The sequence below is a fragment of the Copadichromis virginalis genome, linkage group LG7 (assembly GCF_057382275.1).
Source record: "Copadichromis virginalis isolate Kocher_CV1m ecotype Utaka linkage group LG7, C_Virginalis_male_GT1.1, whole genome shotgun sequence".
Taxonomy (NCBI): Eukaryota; Metazoa; Chordata; class Actinopteri; order Cichliformes; family Cichlidae; genus Copadichromis; species Copadichromis virginalis.
Window position 1 is genome coordinate 60,089,720 of NC_140624.1, and position 24,686 is coordinate 60,114,405.

General features: G+C 39.4%; 1 protein-coding gene across 2 annotated transcripts; it reads left to right on the plus strand.

The window, feature by feature from the left end:
• The first annotated feature begins 46 nt into the window (after nt 1-46).
• On the plus strand, nt 47-24,072 carry aebp1a (AE binding protein 1a). 2 transcript variants are annotated; one of them, XM_085464533.1, is made up of 21 exons: nt 47-701; nt 8,246-8,494; nt 10,173-10,232; nt 10,638-10,712; nt 12,390-12,464; nt 12,587-12,646; nt 12,756-12,815; nt 13,670-13,747; nt 13,973-14,082; nt 15,383-15,522; nt 15,621-15,705; nt 15,802-15,946; nt 18,088-18,167; nt 18,310-18,433; nt 18,743-18,939; nt 19,649-19,822; nt 19,944-20,069; nt 20,160-20,406; nt 20,905-21,044; nt 22,606-22,705; nt 22,802-24,072. In XM_085464533.1, exons 1-21 carry the CDS (start codon nt 455-457, stop codon nt 23,368-23,370), a joined length of 3,141 nt encoding a protein of 1,046 aa, XP_085320659.1. In that variant the 5' UTR covers nt 47-454; the 3' UTR covers nt 23,371-24,072. The 2 variants fall into 2 exon arrangements, with proteins under 2 accessions (XP_085320659.1, XP_085320660.1); XM_085464534.1 differs by having other exon boundaries at nt 12,393-12,464.
• Nucleotides 24,073-24,686: the final 614 nt, after the last annotated feature.

Genomic DNA, 24,686 nt, shown 5'->3' on the forward strand with positions numbered 1-24,686 from the left:
GGGGAAAAAGGGGGTGAAGGGCCATGAAGGAGAAATGTGATTGAGTATGTGGGAGAGGAGTTAGAGGAGGAGAAAGCTGGGAGGTGTGTTGCTCTGCTGCTGCTGGTTAAATCTACTCCAAATAGATGCAGTTTCCTCAGTCCCGCACGGTCAGGAGACTGCTTTGAAACTTTCAGTATTCAAGTTTTCTTCCTGTGTCCATGCTGACTCTCCACCAGGGAGGAGGAGACGCTCTTGTCCTCCCTCAGCTCATCCATTTGTTCTCTGCAGAACCGTACCCTTTCATGTTTCCTTAAAGACCTCAAATTCTGGTGACCCAAGATAGACGACTCCCTGCATCTGCAAGTCAGATGTTTCTCACTGTGAGTTATTTCTACAGCTAAAAATTTGGGGCTGTTCCTGGAATACGTCTGGTGTGTTTCATCCGAGTTAGTACTGTGCCGTCATTGAAAAAATGAAGGCTGAGGTGCTGATATTGTGGGTCGGCTTGACTTTGTGCTGCACCCTGATCTGCGGTCGAGAAGATGTAAAGGAGAACAAATTCGCTGGAGTTCAGGTGAGAGAACCTCAAACACTGACCAAGAATAGGAGACAAGCAGAAGAAGTGGATGCTGAAATGTTAGACAAGCTGACTGAAGTGGTGGAAGACGAAAAGACAAAATCAAAGAAGAAAAAGAAAACACCTGAGGAGATTGAAGCAGGTATGTAAAAGCCCCTAAATACAGGCACTCAAAGAACAACATTCACTTTAAACTATGACTGAATGGATACAATATACAAGATTATTCTTGACCTTTCCTTGCCTCTATGTTTGAGTTTCCAATCAAAGCTTGCAGCCAAAACACTCAGGATAAACAGACAGGAAAGGCTGCAATCAGCCTTTGAGGAAGGAACATTTAGTTTGGTTTACCTATACTTTCTTTATAAGCTAGGGAATTTGGATGAAAATATCTCTGTGACTAAGGAATGATGGGGCAGAAACTTGCAGTGATTCAGTTGGTGGTCTGACATTTTCTTGGCAGTGTGACCGCAATGTTGCTTACATGACCTAATTTTTCTGCCAGGATTACATAGTTAAACATCAGTGTGTTTTGTTCAGCATAATTATCAGAAAATCAACCTTTAATGTGAGAATGGCATGTCTGTTTAAATTATATCTATAAGAAAGACACATCTGCGAAAAACACAAAGCATGACAAACTGCAGAAAAATTTCCACTATGATTTTCCACAAGTGAGCAGGCAGGATTTATGAGAGGACCCATTTTCAGTAGCATAGATACATGTTAACTTTCTGCTGCATGAAGCAAAACCACAAGCACAGCAGCAGAGTTGTTTTTTCATGTGTGGCTGATTTAGGTTAGATAAAAGGCCAACTAACCCAGAAATCCAAAGTGATTTTTCATTTCTCGAATTTTGTTTGACTTGAGACAGCTGTGCCGAGCATGCACATCTGTATCAGCTGTGATTGACAGTAAAACCTCAACATTCACTCCCAGTTTTTAAGTGAATTGCTCAAGAGAATTTCAGATGCAACTAAGAATGGAGACACTGCTACCATTTTTTTATTTGAGGTGGTGGGGGAGGGCTGACTTTATTTCACAGTTTAGCAGTGAAGAGTAGACAGGAAGGAGGAGGCGAGAGCAAAGGAAGAGACACAGCAAAAGCCTGCAGGTTGGACTCAAACCTGGGCTAACGCATTTCGGCATTAAGAACAAAAACCAAACGAAACACCCAAGCACAGGAATTAGGAAGACTAAAGAATTTAAATAGGCTTCACCAGGGTACAGAAACTATACACTACTAGGACATGAAGCTAAAACACATTGGGGGCTAGGAGACACTATGGCAAGGAGACCAGATGTTCTGACAAAGACAAAGGGGAAGACGGCAACTATAAGTACTCTAAGGGGTGATTGGGGCAGAGAGGATATGCTTGGGAACTGAACTTAATTAGAAAAACAAGACATGTGGGAAGTAAAGGTAAACACTAAGTGCAAGAGACTAATGACTAACAAGGTAAAACACAAAGTAAAGACATAGACAGCAGATTCTAACATGCAAACTTGAAAACAGGATAAAAGAAAAGTATGAGAGGTATCAAAACTGAAAACCCAATGATTTAAATCTCAGCTGTAACAAAAGAATTCAAAAGCTATACTAAAAGTAAGCAGACCTAAGAATAGACTGAATTGTGTAAAGTATTTGCTCACCTATTCAAATCCCTGAATTCAGGTGTTCAGATCACTTCTATAACCTCGGGTGTATATAATCAAGCACCTAGACAGGCAAGGCTGCTTTTACAAACATTTCTAAAAGAATCTCTCACAAGTTCTGAGGAGCTCAGTGAATTCCACAGTCAACTTTTAGTGGTATTATAACAAAAGTGAAGTGATTGGGAAAGACAGCAACTCAGCCACGAAATGGTTGGCCACATAAAATCACAGAACAGAGTCAAGAGATGCTGAGGCTTGTAGTACATGGAGAACACCAACTTTCTGTAATGTCAGTCACTACAAACCTCCAAATTCCATGTAGCCCTCAGATGTGCTCAGGAACAGTGCAAATAGAGCTTCATGGGATGGATTTTTATGGCTAAGTAGCTGTATCTGAGCTTTGCATTACCAAGCACAATACAAAGCATCAGATGTTTGGCCATCTGGCAATCTGACAGGGATGTTTGGGTATGATGGTTGGCACGAGAACTATACCTGTCTGACTGTATTATCCCACAGCACAGTGCACAGAGGTCACCAACTTTCTGTAGTGTCAATCACTATAGATCCCCAAACGCCATTTGGCCTTCAGATGAGCTCAAAAACAGTGTGTAGAGAGCTTCATGGAATAGCTTACCATAGCTGAGCAGCTGCATCCAACCCTTACATCACCAAGCCCAAAGAAAAGCATTGGATGTAGTAGTATAAAGCACACCACCACTGGAAACTAGAGTAGTGGACATGTGTTTTCCATCTGGCAAGCCGATGAATGAGTCTGGATTTGGTAGTTTCTGGGAGACAGTACTTGTCTGTCTGAAGTGTGCTAAATGTAAAGTTGGGTGAAGGGGGCATTCTGGTGTGGTGTTGTAATTGTGGTGTTGTATTATGTAATTGTGCAGTAATGATGTATAGTAATTATGTTTGGCCTCTTAGTTCCAGTGAAACAAACTCTTAATGTTTCACCATACACTCAAGTCCATATGTGTGTGCAGACAGATGAGCAAATATGCTATATAGCATGTAAAGATAATTAAACAACTAAGGCCTAAAAGTGAAATAGTACAAAACTCAAAATACTACAACAAACGAATCCAAAATTCAAACAGTGAAATTAACAGCTGGTGCCCTAGAATGAGACAACTCCCAAAACACAAATGCTTTTACAAAAGGCCCCCCCCCCCCCCCCTTTTTTTTTTTTTTTTTCACTGTTTCATTAGTTTTGCGTTTGCCTAGGATCAGAGTCACTACTGGTTGTATAAAACAACACCTTAGCCCTACAGAGGGGGCAGAGGAGCCCCATTTCTTCCAGGAGGTCCCATTAATAAATCCCATTGCTAGAACTGCCTCTGAGTACAGTCAACAAGAACATGGAAGGTTATTGCAGGAGACAGGCATTTACTCTAGGAGAGCTGGACAGTGCAATATACGATCCTTAAGCCATTAGGAGGACCAGTAACTGGTCCTTTGTGCAAGGAGGAACAGAATGTGCACTGCCAAAGTGTGAGCTTCAGGCTGTAATAGACTCATCAATGGTGTGATGTTGTGCACAGTCATTCATGACCAAAGTTATTGTGGCTACCTTCACAGTATCAAACCCAAACCAGCCACCCTACAAGGAACAGTGGTACCTAATCACTACATAAAACCAAAAGACAAAAAAATACATGCTAAACATAACTCCCGAACTAAGCTCAAACAAAACAAAAGTATATAAAACAAATAAGTAGTTCATCCTTTATGCTTAGGAGATACATAGACAGTGAGGGAATTAGATTATTTACAAAATACACCAATAGGGGACGAGATAAGATAAGATAAAGATTTATCTGTTGTCGCTACATTACAATTTTTTTAAATTGCGTAAAACTGCAGACAAAAACAGGAAATTTTCTGTCTTCTAATTCTGTAAATATTACTTGGAAGAGGTCTTTATTTTGATTAAAGGCTGGTAATACTTTAAAATACAGTTAAAATTCTAAAATGCATGTTCTCCTTCATGTTTTCCAAAGCTGTCCAGTGGGCCAGACAGGAGTTTTTGCCATATGGATTCTGGCCTCCTTGTTCAATCAACCAGGGCTGTAAGAAATGTGTCTGGGAAAAATTTGGGACTGAATCTGAACTGCCTTTGGAATTAAGGTTGTACCAGGTGACACTTTCAGAGAGACTGTAAACACAAAAAAAGATTTAAACTACAAGAGAGAGGAGAGAGTTTGGACACAAGTTCATAACATGCAATAGTGGCATGCACATGTAGAAATCACTGTAGATGTAAAACAAAGGACAAACAGACAGCAACAACAGAAACTGTCTGACTCTCAATATAGTGGAGGCACTGATGGTGGGAAAATGTTTTTACAGGGATCAAAAATTGGTGGCCATGTTGTCTGAGGGTGAGTAATGGGTTGGCTGTTTGTAAGTACTAATGGAACTTCAGGAAACATGTCTAGCCGCAGAAAAAAGCCACCCTGTGTGTCGGTGTTGGAGTCTGATGATGCTTATGTAATGAGAGAAAATTAGACACTCAGCCTTGATGTCGCTTTAAAATCCTCTCATCAAAAGACTTTATGTACCTCAACTTCAAAACATCCATTTTATACCTTCAAGTTTATAAGCAGTTTGTCATCAGAAACTTTAGAGGGTGGAACTCAACACTTCTGCATGATAGAGGTGCAGTAAAGATCAACATAGTTTGAGTCTGGTGGTTCCGACATCATCCTAGCCATCAAGTTACACAACATGTTGTGCTTAGAAGTGAACATAATTTTTTGTTTCGAATTAATGCACCCATCTTCCCTAAAAAAATTCATGAAATTAAAAAAAATATTTATCAGAAAATATGTTGCCAGTTTGGCTTAACATAAGGACTCAGCATGAAGCTCTACACAAGTTATATTCAAATAGACATCTACTAACACCTCAAACACTCACTGATTAACATGCTACTTCTAATTATAACTATTACTACTATAACTATTTGTTCTCACCAATTTAATTTAAAATACTTCAAATTCGAATAAGTTATCACTTTAGGTTAAGTTGATAAAAAATAACAACACTTTTAATAAACATTCAGAATTCATATTTAGCAAACAGGTATTTTATTGTTAGCACTGAAAATATTGTTTACTAATTATTTGTAATGTAATTTATTTTACTTTGTCTTCATTTTGTGTTGTACAAAATGATAACTTTAGAAACCTCACCCACAAGGGGCTGCTTGAGTGTTTTTCATTGTGCAAGGTAAACATTGTGTATGGCTGTGTTTTAAACCACGCCGTGTTCTCTTCCCGGCCAAGTAGTTCTGGTGTTTAAACCACTGAAACTACTACTTCATTTTTGTTCTAATGAAATAGTTCAAACAACAATAGACAATAAGTCAAACAGGAAATGAATTGGATCTATATATTGCAAAAAGATTTTCTAATATTAGTTCCTTTGTCATTTGATTCGCATACACACCTCTTCTCGTAACCTGAGGTCATCGAATAAAAACCTTTTAGTGGTCCCACATACTCGTTTCAGAACTCGAGGGGACCGATCTTTCCAAGCTGTTGCATCCAGACTGTGGAATGCACTTCCTCTATTTCTACAGTGTCTAGACTCGGTTGAGACATTCAAAAAGCAGCTAAAGACATTTTTATTTCAAAAAGCTTGTAATTAGACTAGGGTTTTTAATGATGTATTTATGACTGTATTGTGTTCTTGTTACCTCTCTTGTGAAGCACTTTGTGACCTCTGTCTGTGAGAAGTGCTATATAAATAGACTTTTATTTACTAACTTTACATTTACTCTTTCTACTGTCTCTCGATTCCTCTGCAGAGTGCATTTATGTATCTGTTCTGTTGTGCACACTGAACAGTGGTAACTTTCAGAGGAACATGTAACAGACAATGTTTTTAGCCCCCAGCCAAGGCCTCAGGTCTGAGTGCTTTTTTTTTTAAATCTTATCTCCAGCCCTAAGAAACTAATGAGCTCAACAGATTCTGTTTCCGAACTAGCCCAGGATTATGTAACAACCTACCCCTGTCCACAGATATGTAAAAGCTCTCATGTTGTGTTTGTTTGAGTTTTAGCTTGAACATGTTTTACTGTTTTACTAGGAGACAGTTAAAATAAAATGATCTTTGCTGTCAACTAATATGAGCAGACTATAAAGTCAAACTAAAGAGAATCATTAGCAAATAAAAATTCACTAAACACTATAAACAATAAAATTGTGCAGAAGAAGTAGCATCACTGCTTTATGTCTCTTTGCTGCATGCAAAGTAGCCTACATGTAAGGATATATATATATATATATATATGTGTGTGTGTATATATGTGTGTGTATATATGTGTGTGTGTATATATATGTATGTATGTATATGTATGTATGTATGTATGTGTATATATATGTATATATATGTATGTATGTATGTATGTATGTATGTATGTATGTATGTATGTATATATATATATATATATATGTATATATGTATGTATGTGTGTATGTGTATGTATATATATGTGTGTATGTGTGTGTATGTATATATGTATATGTATATGTATATATGTATATGTATATGTATATATGTATATGTATATATATATATGTATATATGTATATGTGTATATGTGTATGTGTGTTGTTATGGTTCAAAAATATTGGAGATGGACACCAGAGGAAAAACCCACAATAACAACACTGGTCCATATGAGGTATCGGCTCGGACGGCGACAGCGGTCCAACTGAAGGGGGAGAGGAGCTTGCGATTGGCGATTTTCGCGCCATTTCTGCGCGGTGTATGCTCGGTGGTGGGCTAGCAGATGTAGAGGCTATAGCTCGCACAACTCGCCATGCAAATGATTTGCCTTACCATGAAGTGCAATGTGCTTTGTCTGACGCAGTCCGTGAAAAGTACCCAACCCCTAATACAGGAGCCATACCTAAAATTATTATAGGACGGCAGCCCAGAAGTCTGCTAAGAAGCACATAGCCCGGGGGTTACGCCCCCTCCTGGCCGTGGACGCGCGGTCTTGACCTGTCGGCGAACAGGGGTAGTTCAGTTTTGGTTTAACTGTGGGGTACAGGGCATCCCGGACGAGCCCCCAAAATGTTATGGTTCAAAAATATTGGAGATGGACACCAGAGGAAAAACCCACAATAACAACACTGGTCCGGTCGGGTTGAGTCAAACGATGATTTAATGATCACACACGTGGGAGATGGACACTGTATGCAGACAGTCTCAGATCTCATCTCAAAAAACACATTTCCATAGTTTTATGAAATCAGGGTATTAGAACGCCCCCTCATGCGTAGTGACAGGTGTAATACAATCAATGTTGACAATTTTATTTAACACAAAGAATAACATTGTCTCCTTCCCGAGGGCAGACGCTAACTGCCCCCCTTCTCCTGGAACCGTCTGTACCCTGCTGAGACACAACATGGCAACTACAAGGACTCTTTCATTTATTAAGACCATCAGTGTGTATTGCTCTAAATCAAGTATATAATATTAAATGGATATTGCTGGATCAGCTACTTCTACTTAAAACATATTAAAACATGACTAAGCACAAAATCACCAAGAATGACATCTTATAAGTGCTGTGTAAGCGCGTGCGGCCTTCCAAGCTCAAAGCCTTTGCCCTCCATAGATCAGCCAGACTCGCGCTGGCTGTAGCTTTTAACCTTTAATTACCTTGAGCACAACTCTAGAATGAGCAACAAACTGCAATGTGTATGGAATAATCATGGTTACATCTGCAATGGAAAATCATGTTATTATTCTGATACCTGTAAGAAAGATCAAATTAAAGTTATCACCATCACTGTAATGCAAAGAATAATATAAGATCAAAAACTTCAATTTATGCTTAATGCAAAGCTGGTTATATACTTCTAAGGAACTAATAATGACATATTAAAATATTAAATGATAATGAGAAAAACATCCCCTCCTTATTCTACAGTGTATATATATATATATATATATATATATATATATATGTTTGAAAAATAATGTTAACTCATCTCTCTGAAGCCAGGGCAAAGAAGGCAGCAGAGAGGGAGGCCAAAGCAAAGAAGCAGAAAGCCCCCAAACCCACCAAAAAACCCAAACCCCCCAAACCCACGAAGAAGCCCAAACCACCGAAACCCACGAAGAAGCCAAAGGTGCCCAAACCCACTAAGAAACCAAAGACGACGACCACAGTGCAGCCAGACATCAAGCAGCCTTATCCAGACAAGGAAGAGGAGAAGAAACTGCTGATTAAGCTGGGCTTGGACACATGTATGTACATTTCAAAAGTAAAAAAAGGAAATTAAAAATGTAACATCACATGTAATGGTGTTTCTTTTTTTTTTTTTTTCCCCCAGTTACTGTTAAATATTATACAATTTAGCCATCCATCTATCCATCTTCTTTGGCTTTATCCGGGGCCGGGTCGCGGGGGCAGCAGCCTAAGCAGAGAAGCCCAGACCTCCCTCTCCCCAGCCACCTCCTCCAGCTTATCTGGGGGAACACGAAGGCATTCCCAGGCCAGCCGAGAGATATAATCTCTCCAGCATGTCCTGGGTCTGCCCCGGGGCCTCCTCCTGGTGGGACATGCCCGGAACATCTCACCCAGGAGGCGCCCAGGGGGCATCCTTGTCAGATGCCCGAACCACCTCAGCTGGCTCCTTTCGATGTGGAGGAGCAGGGGCTCTACTCTGAGCCCCTCCCGGATGGCTGAACTTCTCACCCTGTCTCTAAGGGAGAGGCCAGCCACCCTTCGGAGGAAGCTCATTTCCGCCGCTTGTATCCGCGATCTCGTTCTTTCGGTCACTACACACAGCTCGTGGCCATAGGTGAGGGTAGGGACGTCGATCTCCGGCTCCCTTCTCCCATCACTTGCGAACAAGAACTCCTCCACTTGGGGCAGGAACTCATCCCCAACCCTGAGTGGGCACTCCTCCCTTTTCCGGCTGAGAACCACGACCTCAGATTTGGAGGTGCTGATCCTCATTCCTGCTGCTTCACCCTCGGCTGCGAACCGTTCCAGTGTGAGCAGGAGGCCATCAGCCGATGAAGCCAACAGAACCATATCATCCGTGAAAAGCAGAGATGAGATTCTGAGGCCACCGAAGTGAAAGCCCTCCGCCACTTGGCTGCGCCTAGAAATCCTGTCCATAAAAATTATGAACAGAATCGGTATACAATTTATATTTTACAATATTTATATTTAATATAATACTGAGGCGTTTCAAAGGCCTGCAGAGACATAATCTCTCTATTCAATTCAATTCAATTTTATTTATATAGCGCCAAATCACATCAAATGTCACCTCAACTCTAGTGTACATTAGGCCAACCTCATTCCAGAGGCACTCAGGAGGCATCAGATGTCCAAACCACTTTACCTAGATCTTTTCAGTGTAGAGGAGTGGTAGGTCTGCTGAGTCCATCCCAAATGAATGAACTTCTCATCCTATTCCTAAATGATCCCAGCCACCTTTTGAGGAAAACTCATTTCCATTGTAATCTCATTCTTTCAGTCATTACCCAAACGTAGTTATCATAGGTGGCCATACATGGAACGTATATCAACTGGTAAATTGTCAGCTTCGCATTTGTCCTGATCTCTATTTAACACAATAGACCAGTGGTGGCTCATCAATAGGGATGCTAGGGCACCCCACAGTGAAAAAACAAAATATATATATATGTATAGATAATTGTGTTTTTAAAGGTCTGCAAATAATTAATTAAATTCTTCTTTAAGAATATGGCAGTGAATGATGTTGCAGATCATCTATAATAACTGTACATAACAAATTACTTATTATGTGCATTTTAAGTACCTGTTATGAATATCAGTGGTTTTAGGTCCATAAAAGTTTATAGTGGAGCAAGTTCTTTACTTGGGACTTCCACTGGAGATTATTTGTTAAGATTGCAGCTTTTTAACCCTTTATTTTTGTGTTTGTAGCGATTCAACCTGTGACCCCAAAGGAGCGTAGGGGGGAAGAGCCTGTTGAGCCAGACCTGGGTAAGACTTTCACAGGTTATGAACTGGTCCTACGATTTTAAAACCTTCACCTGTTTAAGTACTTGAAGTAAAAGCCTGATTAAAACGTTTACACTAATACATATATTGAGTTTTAAAATTTCTTATACAGTAAATTGATCTCTAATTGTGGTCAGAAGTTAACATACAATCTTTTTTTTGTATGGATGACTTGCCAAAGACCTGTATTATTTGTAACACAAGTCAATTATATTAGTTAGACACACAGTTCTAATATAGTGGACATCTTGGCACTAGTTTTCAACTGCCTGATCAGAAGCAACTGGCGCTGGATAACTTATGTAAGAAACTCTTACATAAGCTGCCCTATTACTTGAAGTTAGAATTATATTACTAATAGTCTTCCTCTTTGTCTTTTCTATACAGATGACATGTTCAAGAAGCCAACATTTCCAACAAAAACCCACAGTGAGCTTGATGTTGACTACTGGCATCCCAGACGTATGTTCCATTAATATTATCTCACTGAGAGTCAGAACTTTCAACCAACCCTTGTATGACAAAGCTTACAAGGTCCAGTGAGAATACAATGACTGTCAAGATGAAAGATTTTAAAAAATGGCAGCAAAGGTTTTTGTCACAAATGAATTATTCAATCAAAAATGAACCCTTATCATAGATTATAAAAAAAATGGCTACAGAAGTGTTAAGTTGTTTTGTTTATTTGAGCTTCTGGATAGGGACCAACTGCAGACTATATACAAATAGACAAAGGATGGCTGTGGTTGTAACCTTTCTGACATCACACATTCATTGACATCTCAGTATTTATATTTTGGCCTGAGCCGTGTTGTTTTGCAGAACTAGAAGTGACCATATTTGGACATGAGGTAGAAGGTGCATCCATAAACAGCACTACTTCAATGCACAGACAGGTACCTGCTTATTAACCTGATAATTAGCAAAGTAGCATAAATAGTGCATAAAATACAGGTACAGCAAGCCATATTATTTGATACTTAATGCCATTAAAATATTCTGAAAAGTTCAATGAATCAAATTACCAGAGGAAAGGCCTAACAGACAACTGTCAGCTACAGCTACCTGTATTAGCACACTTAACAAAGCCCCATAATTCTAACTTTGAGTTTAAAAAAACCAAATGGGTGAGTTTTTTTTTTTTTTAATTACCCGTACTACAATTGTTGTGAAGGAGGAAACTATCATAGATAGTTTTGTTTGTTTTGGGTTATTTTACAATGTGACTATAGATAGCCATCAATAAAAAAATTTTTATATCAGTATATAATGATATATTATAATTAAAAAGAGCACTACCCCCCGTAGAGCAAGGTCTATGCTAAAATGTTGATGCTTTATGATGTTTTTATTACAATATGACTGCATCAGCCAATTATGGCATCATTGTGATGTTGCAGGGCATTGTATTGTATTGTGTTGTACAGCTCTATCAGGGCTGAACAAGGACAACAAAACTGGGCGCCTGGGATTTTTGGTCCAGGCAGCCCACAATGATCAGTCAAAACAGCCTAGACGGTTCATTAAATTACTTTAGTTCATTAAAGTAATGACAATGGTGAGAGGTACTATCATCCCACCGAAAACAGATTATGGGTTCAAAGGTTAGGTTAATTTGTAATTCTAAATTGGCTATAGATGTGAATATGTCAACAAATGGTTGTGGTCTATGTTTAGCTCTGCAACAGACTTGTGACATGTCCTCTTGCTCTATGAGAGCTGGGATAGGCACCAGCTATCCAAATGAGCAAGAGAATGGATGGATGGAATATAAAACACAGTTTATTTTTAGGTCCAGGTGATAATGGATGAATTCATGCGATTGCCTCTCTTGACTGAACCACATTTAAGATATATTTCAAGTTCAGATATAATAAAGAATGGGCGTTTGAGAATTTAAAAGAAGGGAACTAACCCACAAAAGTTGATTCTGAATGATGCTCAATCAGTCCTTTGCATGACTGAGCATGCATCAAGACAACTTAGAGTTAAGTTCAAATCCATTCTGGTGGGAGTTTTTCTCCATTAATATTTCCACAGTAACATGGAACTTTTGTTCTGATTAAGATGTTTTCATTCGTTTTAAAGTTTTTATCATCCTCCAGCTAAAACAATAATGTCTGATTGCTATGTTCATAGCAGATGAGGTGCCTGGCAGATATCCTGATACGAAGAAAGATGTCACAACTCCTGAGGTCATCATGTACATACCAGGTATACAATGTCATACAGTGTAGGGCTGTGTTAATGGCAATGTGTCATTTTTAAAAAAAATTTATTTGGTGATGCAGAAACAAAAAACTCCAACTGAAATCAGATCTTTGCATCTCTTTCAGAGGAATCCACCACCGTTCCATATATTGGAGCCTGGTATGAAGAATATGACTACACTGATTGTACGTCTGCTTGCCACAAATAACTAATGAAGTGTAATATATAACATACACTGCAGCTCTTCATCATGACATTAAGATAATTTTTTACTTTTTGATTCCCTGACAACAGTGGCAGCTAAAAAACAAGAAGAAGAGGAGGAGAGAGCTCTAAAAGAAAAGGCCGAAAAAGGTTTATATTTATTGTTTGTTTTTTTACATTGATAAACATCAAAACTTTAACATCATCATGTTGTAAACCTTTACCACAAACCCCAGAAGAATATTAAAATTATACATTTCTCTTTCACTCTGTTTACATGTTCAATAGTAACAATACTTCATCACGGCCTTCTGTTTTTGTTTTTTAATTAAGAAACGAAAAAATAAAAAGTATAAAACCTGCCTCATGATAAAATATGGAAATAGTATTAGAACAACTCCATCAAAACTGATACAAGTAACCGTCCACTTCATTGTACAACAGAGCAAATTAAAACATTTACTCTAAACTGTTTAAAGATTAAGCTAGAGGATATGCTCCGTTTTTGAAGTGTTTTTAAATGACTTACATCTTGCTGGTTTTGCTCTTTTTATTTGAAATCTTGGCAGAAAAAAATGTAGCGTGACACTATTATTCTTACGCCATCAGTGGTCTGTTTTTAATGAGAAAATAAATAATGAACTAGAATTCCAACAGCTGCCACAGTATCCTGTTGTGCATAGTTATGTAAAGCTCTGGGACTATTTAGGAGATATTATGGTGATATCAAAACATGCAGAAGAGGGTGACTGAAAGGATCAGTTTGATAACAGAGTTTTTCAGAACAATTTCCTGTAAAATCCAATGAAATGTGGAGGAAATTTACTCCTGATTACAAACTTAAATGCCCTGTATTTTAAAGTAAAAACAAATAATGGAACACAAGTGGAAATCAAGGTGCATATTATGAGCACATGTGGAAATAGTTTGTGTGGTGGCAGTGGTGGGCTTGAGAGCAAGTCCCTTTTTCTGACATTTACTATTTTTTTATTAATCTCTGAAAGCCGAAAGACTGAGGAAAAAGTGGGAGGAGGAGGAAGAGGAGAGACGTAAGCAGATCTCAATGCCAGCTGAACCAAAAAGTAAGAGAGTCTCTCTGTTTTGTTCACTTGTTTTTTAGTTTTAAACATTCACAGTAAAGACAGAGATTAATATAATATTAATAATAATGATAAGATCTGTAAAAAAACAAAACAATCAGCCTTATATTGAACTACATTTCTTTTACACTGTGTGTCTTTTTTAGTGTCTCTCAGCAACATTTGTTACACAGATTTTGTTGGTGTGTGCTCTGATTTCCCTCCCAGAATGTCCTCCTCTGGGCTTGGAGTCTCACCGGGTAGAAGATGACCAGCTGTTAGCTTCCTCTCAGTCTCATCATGGGTTCTCAGCTCAGAGGGGGCGCCTTAACATGCAGGTATACTCTAAATTCAGAACTTCCTTATCCGTATTAACCCACAACTGATATTCAGAAAAATCAACACAAAGTGCACTGGCCTTCACACAAAGGACCAAGAACCTTTCAGATGAAAATTGGTAGAAAATTACAAGTTACAGTGATTTTAGTTACTGTCCTACCGTCATAAATAGACATGATATGTAGCTACTGTGTTTATGGCAGCTGTATTGAAGCACAAGAGTCAACCACTGACTAAAGCACTGTGGGGAATTTTTCATTACTTGGGATTGGGGAATGACATGCTTTTGGAGTTAGCTTTAAGCTGTCTTTAGAGGAACCCAATTTTCCAGCCCTGGAGATTTCCGCTTGTTATCCCGATGCCGCAACAGAGTGCAACACAAAGGATAATTTCATTTTGGTGTAATTACCTTTAGGCAGCATGGTGGTGCAGTGGTAAAGATGGTTGCCTTACAGCAAAAAGGTTAGGAGTTTGACTCCACCATCTGACTGGGGTTTTTCTGTGTGGAGTGTGCATGTTCTCCTGTGGTTGCATGTGTTCTCTCCAGGTACTCCAGCTTCCTCCCACATTTTTAAAACACACAGTTAGTTGGGTTAGGTTAACTGAGGATTCTAAAATGCCCATAGATGTGAGTGGTTGTCTGTCACTCTGTGTTAGCTCTCCGAAAGACTGGCGACCTCTCCAGGGTGTACCCTGCTTCTTGCTCTGTGGTGGCTATGATAATCTCCAGCACCCCCCATGACCTTGATAAGGACAATGGATGGATGTTAATTTCATTTAATGAAACTATCTGTGTCATCCTAACTCTCCACTAATGCTGCACAGATTCGGAGAAACAAAGAGTGCACAAAACTGCATGATGCTTTCAGTTAAAACAAAACAACAACAAAAACATTCTTTTGTGAATCATCATGTTTTTATTCTCAGGACTAACAGAAAAAGCGTGCAAAATAATACATAAAAGGTGCACACTGGGACTAATTTAACTCCCCCATAAAGATGGTATTTGATGACCTCACCCTTAATTAAGAATTTTTGCACCTCAGTATAAGTCAATAAAGACAACCATTAGAATAGTTTCCAGGTTTTTCCAAAGGTAGCTGCATGGACAGAGACAACCCTCAAAAACTTCCAATGTGCACTGAACCATTTTGTCCTATGAGAGGCCCTGAAATATGACAGAAGCCTCTCAGTTGAGAAAAGAGCTTCAATGATTACTCCTCGTAGGCTTTCAAGAGTTATTCCATCATTTTATCAGGAAAACAATGTATTTTCAGCTCTCTGTGTGGTTGTGTACAGGGCTCTGACAATGATGAAGACCTGTATGGTGGTGCATGGTGTGCAGAGTCAGAGGAGCGAGAACACTGGTTTCAAGTTGATGCCCGCCGAGAGGTGGAGTTTACTGGGGTCATCACCCAGGGAAGAAACTCTGAGCTACAGTGAGTCCTACTCCATCTCCACATAATAAAACCTTGCACAAGTGCTGCTGTGTTTCATTAAAGTCAGTACTCAGTAATTTCTTTTGTTTTGATCCTAGTGAGGATTTTGTGTCGTCCTACTTTGTGGCCTTCAGCAACGACAGCAGAGACTGGACTTTACTACACGATGGCTACGCTGAATGGGTGATTGAGCCACAACTAATTATGAAAATGTTTTCGTAACAGTGAATTACACCTTTACACCTTCTCATTTCCTTCTCCTGTGATTCTCTCCTGCAGTTGTTCTATGGCAATGTGGATAAGGAAACACCAGTGATGAGTCAGTTTGCTACACCAGTGGTGGCACGTTACATCCGTATTCTGCCTCAGAGCTGGAATGGCAGCCTATGTCTCAGAGCCGAGATCCTAGCTTGTCAGCTACCCAGTTAGTATTTTTTTAAATAGTAATATTTTAAATTAAAATGTCAGACAAAACAAAGATTTAGTATGCATTAACTTGGATTCTATTACTGTCAAGTCAAATTTGCTGTGTGGCAGGCAGGAGGAAAGACCCAAATGAAGGACTCACAGACTGAATGATAAACTTAAAGCTCAGCTTTATTTGCTAGAAAATTTTTTCTAGAAAGTAAAACTAGGAAACATGAACTAGGAAAACTAAACCAGAAACAAGCAACGAGAACATGAGGTAGAAACACAACACGAAGGGATTGTGTACGACCCAACAGAAAGAGGGGAAGACTGAGGATTAAAATACTCATCGGAGTAATCAGGGAACGGGAGATAGGAGAAACGCACAGCTGGAACTAATTAGGTAGGACTAAACTAAACATACTAACAAAGCACACAAGACTATCAAAGTAAAACAGAAAATAAGACAAGCATGCACAGACATGGAGTCAGAGACACGAGCTTAACACTACGACAGAGGGAACATAGAGATGAGGGACCAGGACAGGCACAGAGGCATGGACTAGACACTGAACAGAGGGAGCACGAAATCTAGACCTAAGAACTAAACTATTAACAACAATTCCACTGAAACATATGATAATAATAATCAAAATAGCACAACTAGTGAATCAGAACATAAACCATAATAAAGAATAATACCAAAACACAAAAAACTTGAAATGCTGGGTCAAAATGACCAAGAACCGTGACAATTATGGCTTGTTTTTACTGCTAATCCTCAAGGGTCAAATACTTTTCCCCCTGTCACAGGATGTAATATCTCAATAAATAAATAACTAAATCTTTGATTCTTTAAAGAGCTTTTTAACTTTTTATCTACTTTTAGTAGCTGTGTGAAAATTAATGTTTGAGGGTATATTTATGCAGAAATACATCAGTCTTAACATGTTCACAGACTTTTCACTTCATTTGTAGAAACTTGAAGTTTTCCAACCTTATGAGTCATGTTTTCTTCATTCCATAATACAGTATGTCACCTCATACTGGAAGGGGGGAAACAAGAAAAAAATTGTTCTTTTGCCAAAGTAAGAGTGGAAATACACAAAAGTCTGTTTCAGAATCATAGCATGAACCTCCTAACCGTGGTCCTTAAGTGTGCTACATAAGTGCAAGATAACTGCTTGTATTGCCACTAGCTTTAGGAAAGACACAACAATAACATCTACTCAGCAGCAGCTGAACGTTTTGACTGCAAAATATTGGTACTTACTCATAAGCTTGTATTTTAAATAGAAATATTAGGGTTTTTACTGTGTTATCTATCTGACAACTGAGGTTTAGGTTACTTTGAAGATCAAAATTTAAACATGTAGGTAAGTCAAAATAAGAGGGTTTGCTGTGGATTACTTCATGGGGTATGAATTTAAAACCATCAAAAGCTTCAGAATGCAACAAAATACCTCAGCCATTACGGGTGTTTTTATCAAGATGCGCTGTACAGCAGGCAGGTTTTGGACCTAGTATCCAGGATTCGAGAGGCAAAATGGGTAAAACTAAAACCCTAAAAAACATATATATGAACATACCGAAAGTAACCAAAACTCAAAACCCTGGGTTCTAAAACCAGGGGTCCTAACTGTGATGGAATTTTCTGTTAATAAAGCAACACAATCAGCTGTGGCCAAGCTTTTTTAATTACTGCATGCAGCAGAGCTAACACACATCAAACATCACAGCTCCACAGTCATGAGAGCTCTGTCACTGGGACGTCTCAGCCTCTCTTTTATACATTCACACACAACTCCTGCATTGCTACAGTTATAACAGCTTCCTGTCTCAACCCCCGCTGTTGCTGGGCAGGGATTTTCTAACTAATTCTACAGTGAATTTCTAACCACATAAAACGTAATGTGAGAATAAACTAGAAATGATCTAAAACAGTGTTTTAATTCCCAATGATTACTTGTGCCAACACTAGACCTGTTAAACATTTTTGTTTATAAGCATATTAGGTACCCTTAAATAAATTAAATAAATTATAAATGCATAACAAATACTTAAAGTGGAGTAGTGTACTTGAAACTGAAATTAAAAACTTCTGCTTAGTAAAATATCTCCTTCCCACTCTGCTAATCTCTTTGCCAACTTTTTCAGGAAGCCACCACAGTGAGAATGAGGTCAACCCATCCGATGACCTGGACTTCAGACACCACAACTACAAGGAGATGAGACAGGTCTGTTTCTCACTTGGGACACTATCAGTCTACTCCACAATGCAACATTTCAACCTTGCCTCTCTAGCAGTATGCCAAAACCTACAAAAGCAATAATGTTGCAGCAACCATCCATAAATGTGTTTTTCCTTCACTCTTCTAGATGATGAAGGTAATAAATGAGGAATGTCCCAACATCACCAGGATCTACAACATTGGAAAAAGCTCCCAGGGCCTGAAAATGTATGCCATGGAAATCTCCGATAACCCCGGGGAGCATGAGCCTGGTAGAGAGATCTATAATATTTTTACTTAAGTGTAATTCTCTCAGCTGAAGCTCATCTTAGAATTGCATAATTTACACAGATTATGGTTCACCGTGAGACACAGATCTGAGTGTCATTACACTTGTTGCTGGCAAAGTAATATTTTGTTTTTTTGACTTGTAGACATTGCATGATGTCTGTCATTTAATGTACATGTATAACGCTTTGCATCTTTACAGAGCAATGTAAATAGGTTTTACCACATTCAAGTGGCTCTTAGTCCAGAAAATAAATTTGTTAGTTGCGTTAATATGTTGTCTTTTTGTTTAGGTGAACCAGAATTTCGTTACACAGCTGGCCTCCATGGTAACGAGGCACTTGGACGAGAGCTCCTCCTGCTGCTTATGCAGTTTCTATGTAAAGAATACAATGATGACAACCCAAGAGTCCGTCGCCTGGTGGATGGTGTTAGAATACACTTGGTGCCCTCACTGAACCCGGATGCTTACGAGCTGGCCTACGAGATGGTACAATCAAAGGCTTCAAACTTTGTTTAGTGGCACATACCGCAAACAATATGGAGAAAAGTGAAGCAATTGTGGAAGTGCCTTAAACCTACAAACTTTAATGTTCAACAAGGTTGTAAAAAAGGTCGAGCAGTCTGTGGAGAACAACCCTCGGTTCCATCAACTCATAGCTTATAGATACCATTTTTAGTGCAGAAGGACAATAAAATAGGTAACATTGTAAGTCAGGCCTTACTTCTTACTGACAAGTCACTACCATATGAATATCTAATATCTGCCAGTTTCATTGCTAAAAACATGCTAAAGGCTTAAAAATCCTAAGCTCAAGGTTTCATCAACAAGATTTCCCAAACCAGTATGATACATGATGATGCCTGTGTCCGCCTTTCAAAGTAACAGTGGCTGTAAACATCTTTTTGTTTACAGAGCCATAATCAGTATGAAATTTTTGATCCAAATTTAGTATCTCATACCAGAATTTCTAATTTCTTAAATTAGTTACATTAGTTTAGAATACAGTTTTTAATGTTTTTTTTAATTAAGTTGTTTTCTACAAATCTTGCATTTATAAAAGGAATTTTGTTGCTTCGTCTCATGTCTGAGCCTACTTGTCTTCACCACAACTGACAGATTTTTCAAAACACTGTAGAAAAATTATTCAGAGATCCCAGAGAGCATGAATGACCTAACACCATCCTCACTCCTGCAGGGATCAGAGATGGGAAACTGGGCCCTGGGCCACTGGACTGAAGAAGGTTATGACATCTTCCAGAATTTCCCAGATCTAAACAGCATCTTGTGGGGAGCTGAAGACAGAGGCTGGGTGCCTCGTATAGTGCCTAATCATCACATCCCCCTTCCAGAAAACTTTTTGAATGGCTCTGTGAGTTTGTTTACCGTCCTTTGGGATTTTGTGTGTGTGTGTGTGTGTGTGTGTGTGTGTGTGTGTGTGTGTGTGTGTTTTAATTTACTACAAATTTATTAGCAATCTTTATCTCTTTTAGCTTGCAGTTGAGACAAAAGCTGTAATTACCTGGATGGAGCGCAACCCTTTTGTTCTGGGAGCTAATTTGCAAGGAGGCGAAAAACTGGTCACATATCCTTTTGACATGCAGCGCCCACCAATTTCTGTATGGCTCTTTTACTAAGAACACCTAACAAAAGCACTCTTTGGCAGCTGTACACTTGTATAATAACTCTATGCTGTCTTAATGTTTAAGCTAACTGACAACCGTCGTTGGAGAAATAATGCAGAAATGAACGAGGACACCTGGGCTCGCATTCAGCGCCAGAATGAGGGTGCTCTGAGGGAGACTCCAGACGACGCCATGTTTCGGTGGTTGGCAATGTCATATGCCCACAGCCATCTAACCATGACAGAGACCTACCGAGGTTCCTGCCATGGAGATGATATCACTGGAGGACAGGGGATCACTAACAGAGCCACCTGGAAGCCAGTGGTGGGAAGTAAGTGTTAACATGACACAGCAAAAAGGTCGTAAATGAAAAATATTTCAGTCAAGACCATTAAGGGGTCTTTCTGTCTCAAATCATCACCTTAGAGCATCTCCTGATCGACCATCTCCTGTTTGCATGAAAAGTTTATGGTCCAAAGTTTGACCATTTATAATTTTACAATATTGCTGGAAAATGTACATTTTTTATGTGTCTTTCCTAATTTCTTACCATCATTGTGATGGTAAGAAAAACCAGTGAAAATGCCATGTCAAATGTCTTTATTAATATGACAATCATTATAAATGTTTAGGGTTGTTTATTAAAATTTTTATGCAAATCAGAAACAGTCAACCAGAATTCTATCACAAGATTTATCCTTAAATATCAAGGTTATCAAAAGGCTATTTTTCTGTTTCTCCAAAAATGGACAAATAAAATCATCTAAATAGCCAGATGATATTACAACTGAAGGAGAATATTTCCTCTAAAACACAATCTCCTCCACAGGTATGAATGACTTCAGCTACCTGCACACAAACTGCTTCGAGCTCTCCATCTTCTTGGGCTGTGATAAGTTTCCCCATGAGAGTGAATTGCCTCTTGAGTGGGAGAACAACCGTGAGGCTTTGTTGTCCTTTATTGAACAAGTGAGAATTTTATTTCATTATATTTACACTCAACAAAAATATAAACGCAACACCTTTGTTTTTGATCCCATTCCCCATGGGATGGACGTAGAGACCTAAAATTCATTCCAGATACACAATATAACCATCCCTCCCAAACAGTGGTCACAAATCAGTCCAAATGTGTGGTAGTGGGCACATCTGCTATATTGAGATAATCCATCCCACCTCACAGGTGTGCCACATCAGGATGCTGATCTGACATCATGAGTAGTGCACAGGTGTACCTCAGACTGCCCACAACAAAAGGCCACCCTGGAATGTGCAGTTTTTTGCGCTATTGGGGGTCTGGGGACCCAGAACCGGTCAGTATCTGGTGTGACCACCATTTGCCTCATGCAGTGCAACACATTGTCGCATGGAGTCTATCAGATTGTCAATTGTGGCCTGTGGAATGTTGGTCCACTCCACTTCAATGGCTGTGCGAGGTTGTTGGATATTCGTGGGAACTGGTACACGCTGTCGTATACGCCGGTCAAGCACATCCCGAACATGCTCAATGGGTGACATGTCCGGTGAGTATGCTGGCCATGCAAGAACTGGGACATTCTCAGCTGCCCTCTGCCCTGAACAATGTGAACCATGATTCATCCGTCAAGCGCACACCTCTCCAACGTGCCAGATGCCATCGGATGTGAGCATTTGCCCACACAAGTCTGTTACGGCGACGAGCTGGAGTCAGGTCAAGACCCCGATGAGGACAACGGGCATGCAGTTGAGCGTCCCTGAGACGGTTTCTGACAGTTTGTGCAGAAATTGTTTGGTTGTGCAAACCAATTGTTCCAGCAGCTGTCTGGGTGGCTGGTCGCAGACGATCTTGGAGGTGAACCTGCTGGATGTGGAGGTCCTGGGCTGGTGTGGTTACACGAGGTCTGCGGTTGTGAGGCCGGTTGGATGTGCTGCCATATTCTCTGAAACGCCAGTGGAGACGGCTTATGGTTGAGAAATGAACATTCAAAGCACGGGCGACAGATCTGGTTGACATTCCTGCTGTCAGCATGCCAATTGCACGCTCCCTCATTGCTTGTGGCATCTGTGGCATTTTGCTGTGAGACAAAACTGCACATTCCAGGGTGGCCTTTTGTTGTGGGCAGTCTGAGGTACACCTGTGCACTACTCATGATGTCAGATCAGCATCCTGATGTGGCACACCTGTGAGGTGGGATGGATTATCTCAATATAGCAGATGTGCCCACTACCACACATTTGGACTGATTTGTGACCACTGTTTGGGAGGGATGGTTATATTGTGTATCTGGAATGAATTTTAGGTCTCTACGTCCATCCCATGGGGAATGGGAGCAAAAACAAAGGTGTTGCATTTATATTTTTGTTGAGTGTAGTTAAAAATTATATTTTCATGTCAGTTGCTTATCTGCTTTAGTGGTAGCTGAACGCAAGCTTTTGTCACGAAAAGTCTTGTACATAGCAGCTTTGATATGTCATTGACAAACGTGGAAATTAATGTTTTCTACATGTGAAATTTCCTTAAGATTCACTGGGATGTACTTTTCTTGTGCAGGTACATCGCGGGATAAAGGGTATTGTGAGGGATATAGATGGAAATCCACTTCCCAACGCGACAATATCTGTTGAGGGGATACGGCATGATGTTAAAACTGGTAAACTATTTTATATAGTGTTTCAGATCATGAAGATCCAGTCATTCGTTTACAGCATTTTTTAACATGACCTTTTTTAATGTAACCATTGTATAGCTGTGGGCGGGGATTACTGGCGACTGCTAAATCCTGGGGAGTACAAGGTAACAGCCAAAGCTGATGGCTACACCCCTCAGACACGGCTCTGCATGGTGGGCTATGACTCCGGAGCAACACCCTGCAGTTTCACCTTAACCAAATCCAACTGGGATCGCATCAAGAAAATCATGGCACTCCACGGCAAAAGACCCATTCGACTCATCACCAAAGCGAATGTAGTGAAAACAACTGCAGCCAGCACTGTGGCAGCCCCCAGCATTGATACAGAGCTTGAAAATCCCGCCAACACTCACGACATTGCGCGACGTAGACGGCTGCGGCTGATGCGTATACGGAGGCTGCGTTTGCAGAGGTTACAAGCCAGCCTTAGAACCACCCCTGCGACTACAATGACAACAACCACCACCACAGCATCCACCACTCTACCACCTGAAACCAAGAGAACAACCTCATGGTATGACTCTTGGTTTCCTGTGGATGAATGGTCCACTGAAAACCCATTCGACAGTGTTGTCTTTGACTCAGTGCCCACACAGGACTATCCTTTTGAATACACTATAGACTGATTACTGCACATACAAACCCAGATCTATCTTATAGAAAGTCCTTACTAACCAAATCTGCTGCAAGATCACAGCTTTAAAACAAAACAAAAAAAACCCACAAAAAACATCTTTAATGATTTAGCTTGGACAAAATAAGACTTGTTGGCAGCATTGTGTATTGAGGGTTACATTCTTGGGAACAAATATTTCTTGGAGAGAGATAAAGAAGAAATGGAAGTCTCTGCTGAGCAAAGACTACACAGCACATGTTTAATTAGCTCTATGTTAAATTAAACATACAGTATGTTCAATAAGACAGGATTAGGTCTGTCTTCATTTTTTTAATGGCTTCATAGAATCATTTCTGGCTTCAATTAAACTGATTTATTGTACTGCTGAATGCATTGCATTAAAATGACGTTATTTTCTAAATTACTATAGTCTATGTATTTATTTATAGTTCAAAGAAGGTCCGTAACAGTTCACTCATGGGGAAATGTGCCACAGATGTAGATTATAGATGTAGTTATTTATGTAATAATAATGGATTGCATTTTATATAGTGCTTTTCTAGACACTCAAAGCACTTTACAATTATTCATTCACTCTTCTTCTATTATCTTTCTATTATCTTCCTTTTATTCTCTATGTTACTTGTTAAGCACCTTGGCATACCCTTGGTTTTTAAGTGTGCTTTATAAATAAAGTTTATTATTATTATTATTTATCACTCTCACATTCACACACTGGCAAACCATAGTTGTAGCAGACTTTTTGCTTGTTTTTTGTTTGTTTTTTAATAAATAAACCTGTCTTTGATGGGAGACCAGAGTGCCAGACAAGCTACCCCTGACTTGGCTTTTACTGCTCCAAGATCAGTTACCATTACTACATACATATGCAAAAATAGATAGGAAATAGAGCTAAAATTAGCAAAATACTCTATGATATGAACAGGTTTTCTCTTATTAATTACCTTGAGCAACAGTTATGATGTAGAGGAGTAGAAAACATAGAAACCTTACTCTTACTGAAGTCACCTGCAAGCTTCATTTGTAAGCTGCATTGTAAAAGGAATTGGTGAGAGAGATTTTGAGAGAAATTTGCCTCAAAAGTGTTACAAATGTGTATAACATGATTGATGACAAGCCTAGAGTAAGATTTGCAAATGTGTGTGGTGATTTGTGTGTAACTTGAGGTCTCACAATGCTCCAATCCACACAAATACTAAACAAACTAATCATAAAACAGTTGCACAAACACATACAGCCAAACCTGAATAAACAGTGATCATTTATACCCAAATTTCTTCCAAAAAGCTTCCTGTGCATATAGAT

Bases quoted from the DNA above. Each gene is read 5' to 3' on its own strand.
- aebp1a (XM_085464533.1), top strand. From the start codon at position 455: ATGAAGGCTGAGGTGCTGATATTGTGGGTCGGCTTGACTTTGTGCTGC. The intron at 8,495-10,172 runs GTATGTACATTT...TTGTGTTTGTAG, and splicing joins TAAGCTGGGCTTGGACACAT to CGATTCAACCTGTGACCCCA. The intron at 19,823-19,943 runs GTGAGTTTGTTT...TATCTCTTTTAG, and splicing joins AAAACTTTTTGAATGGCTCT to CTTGCAGTTGAGACAAAAGC.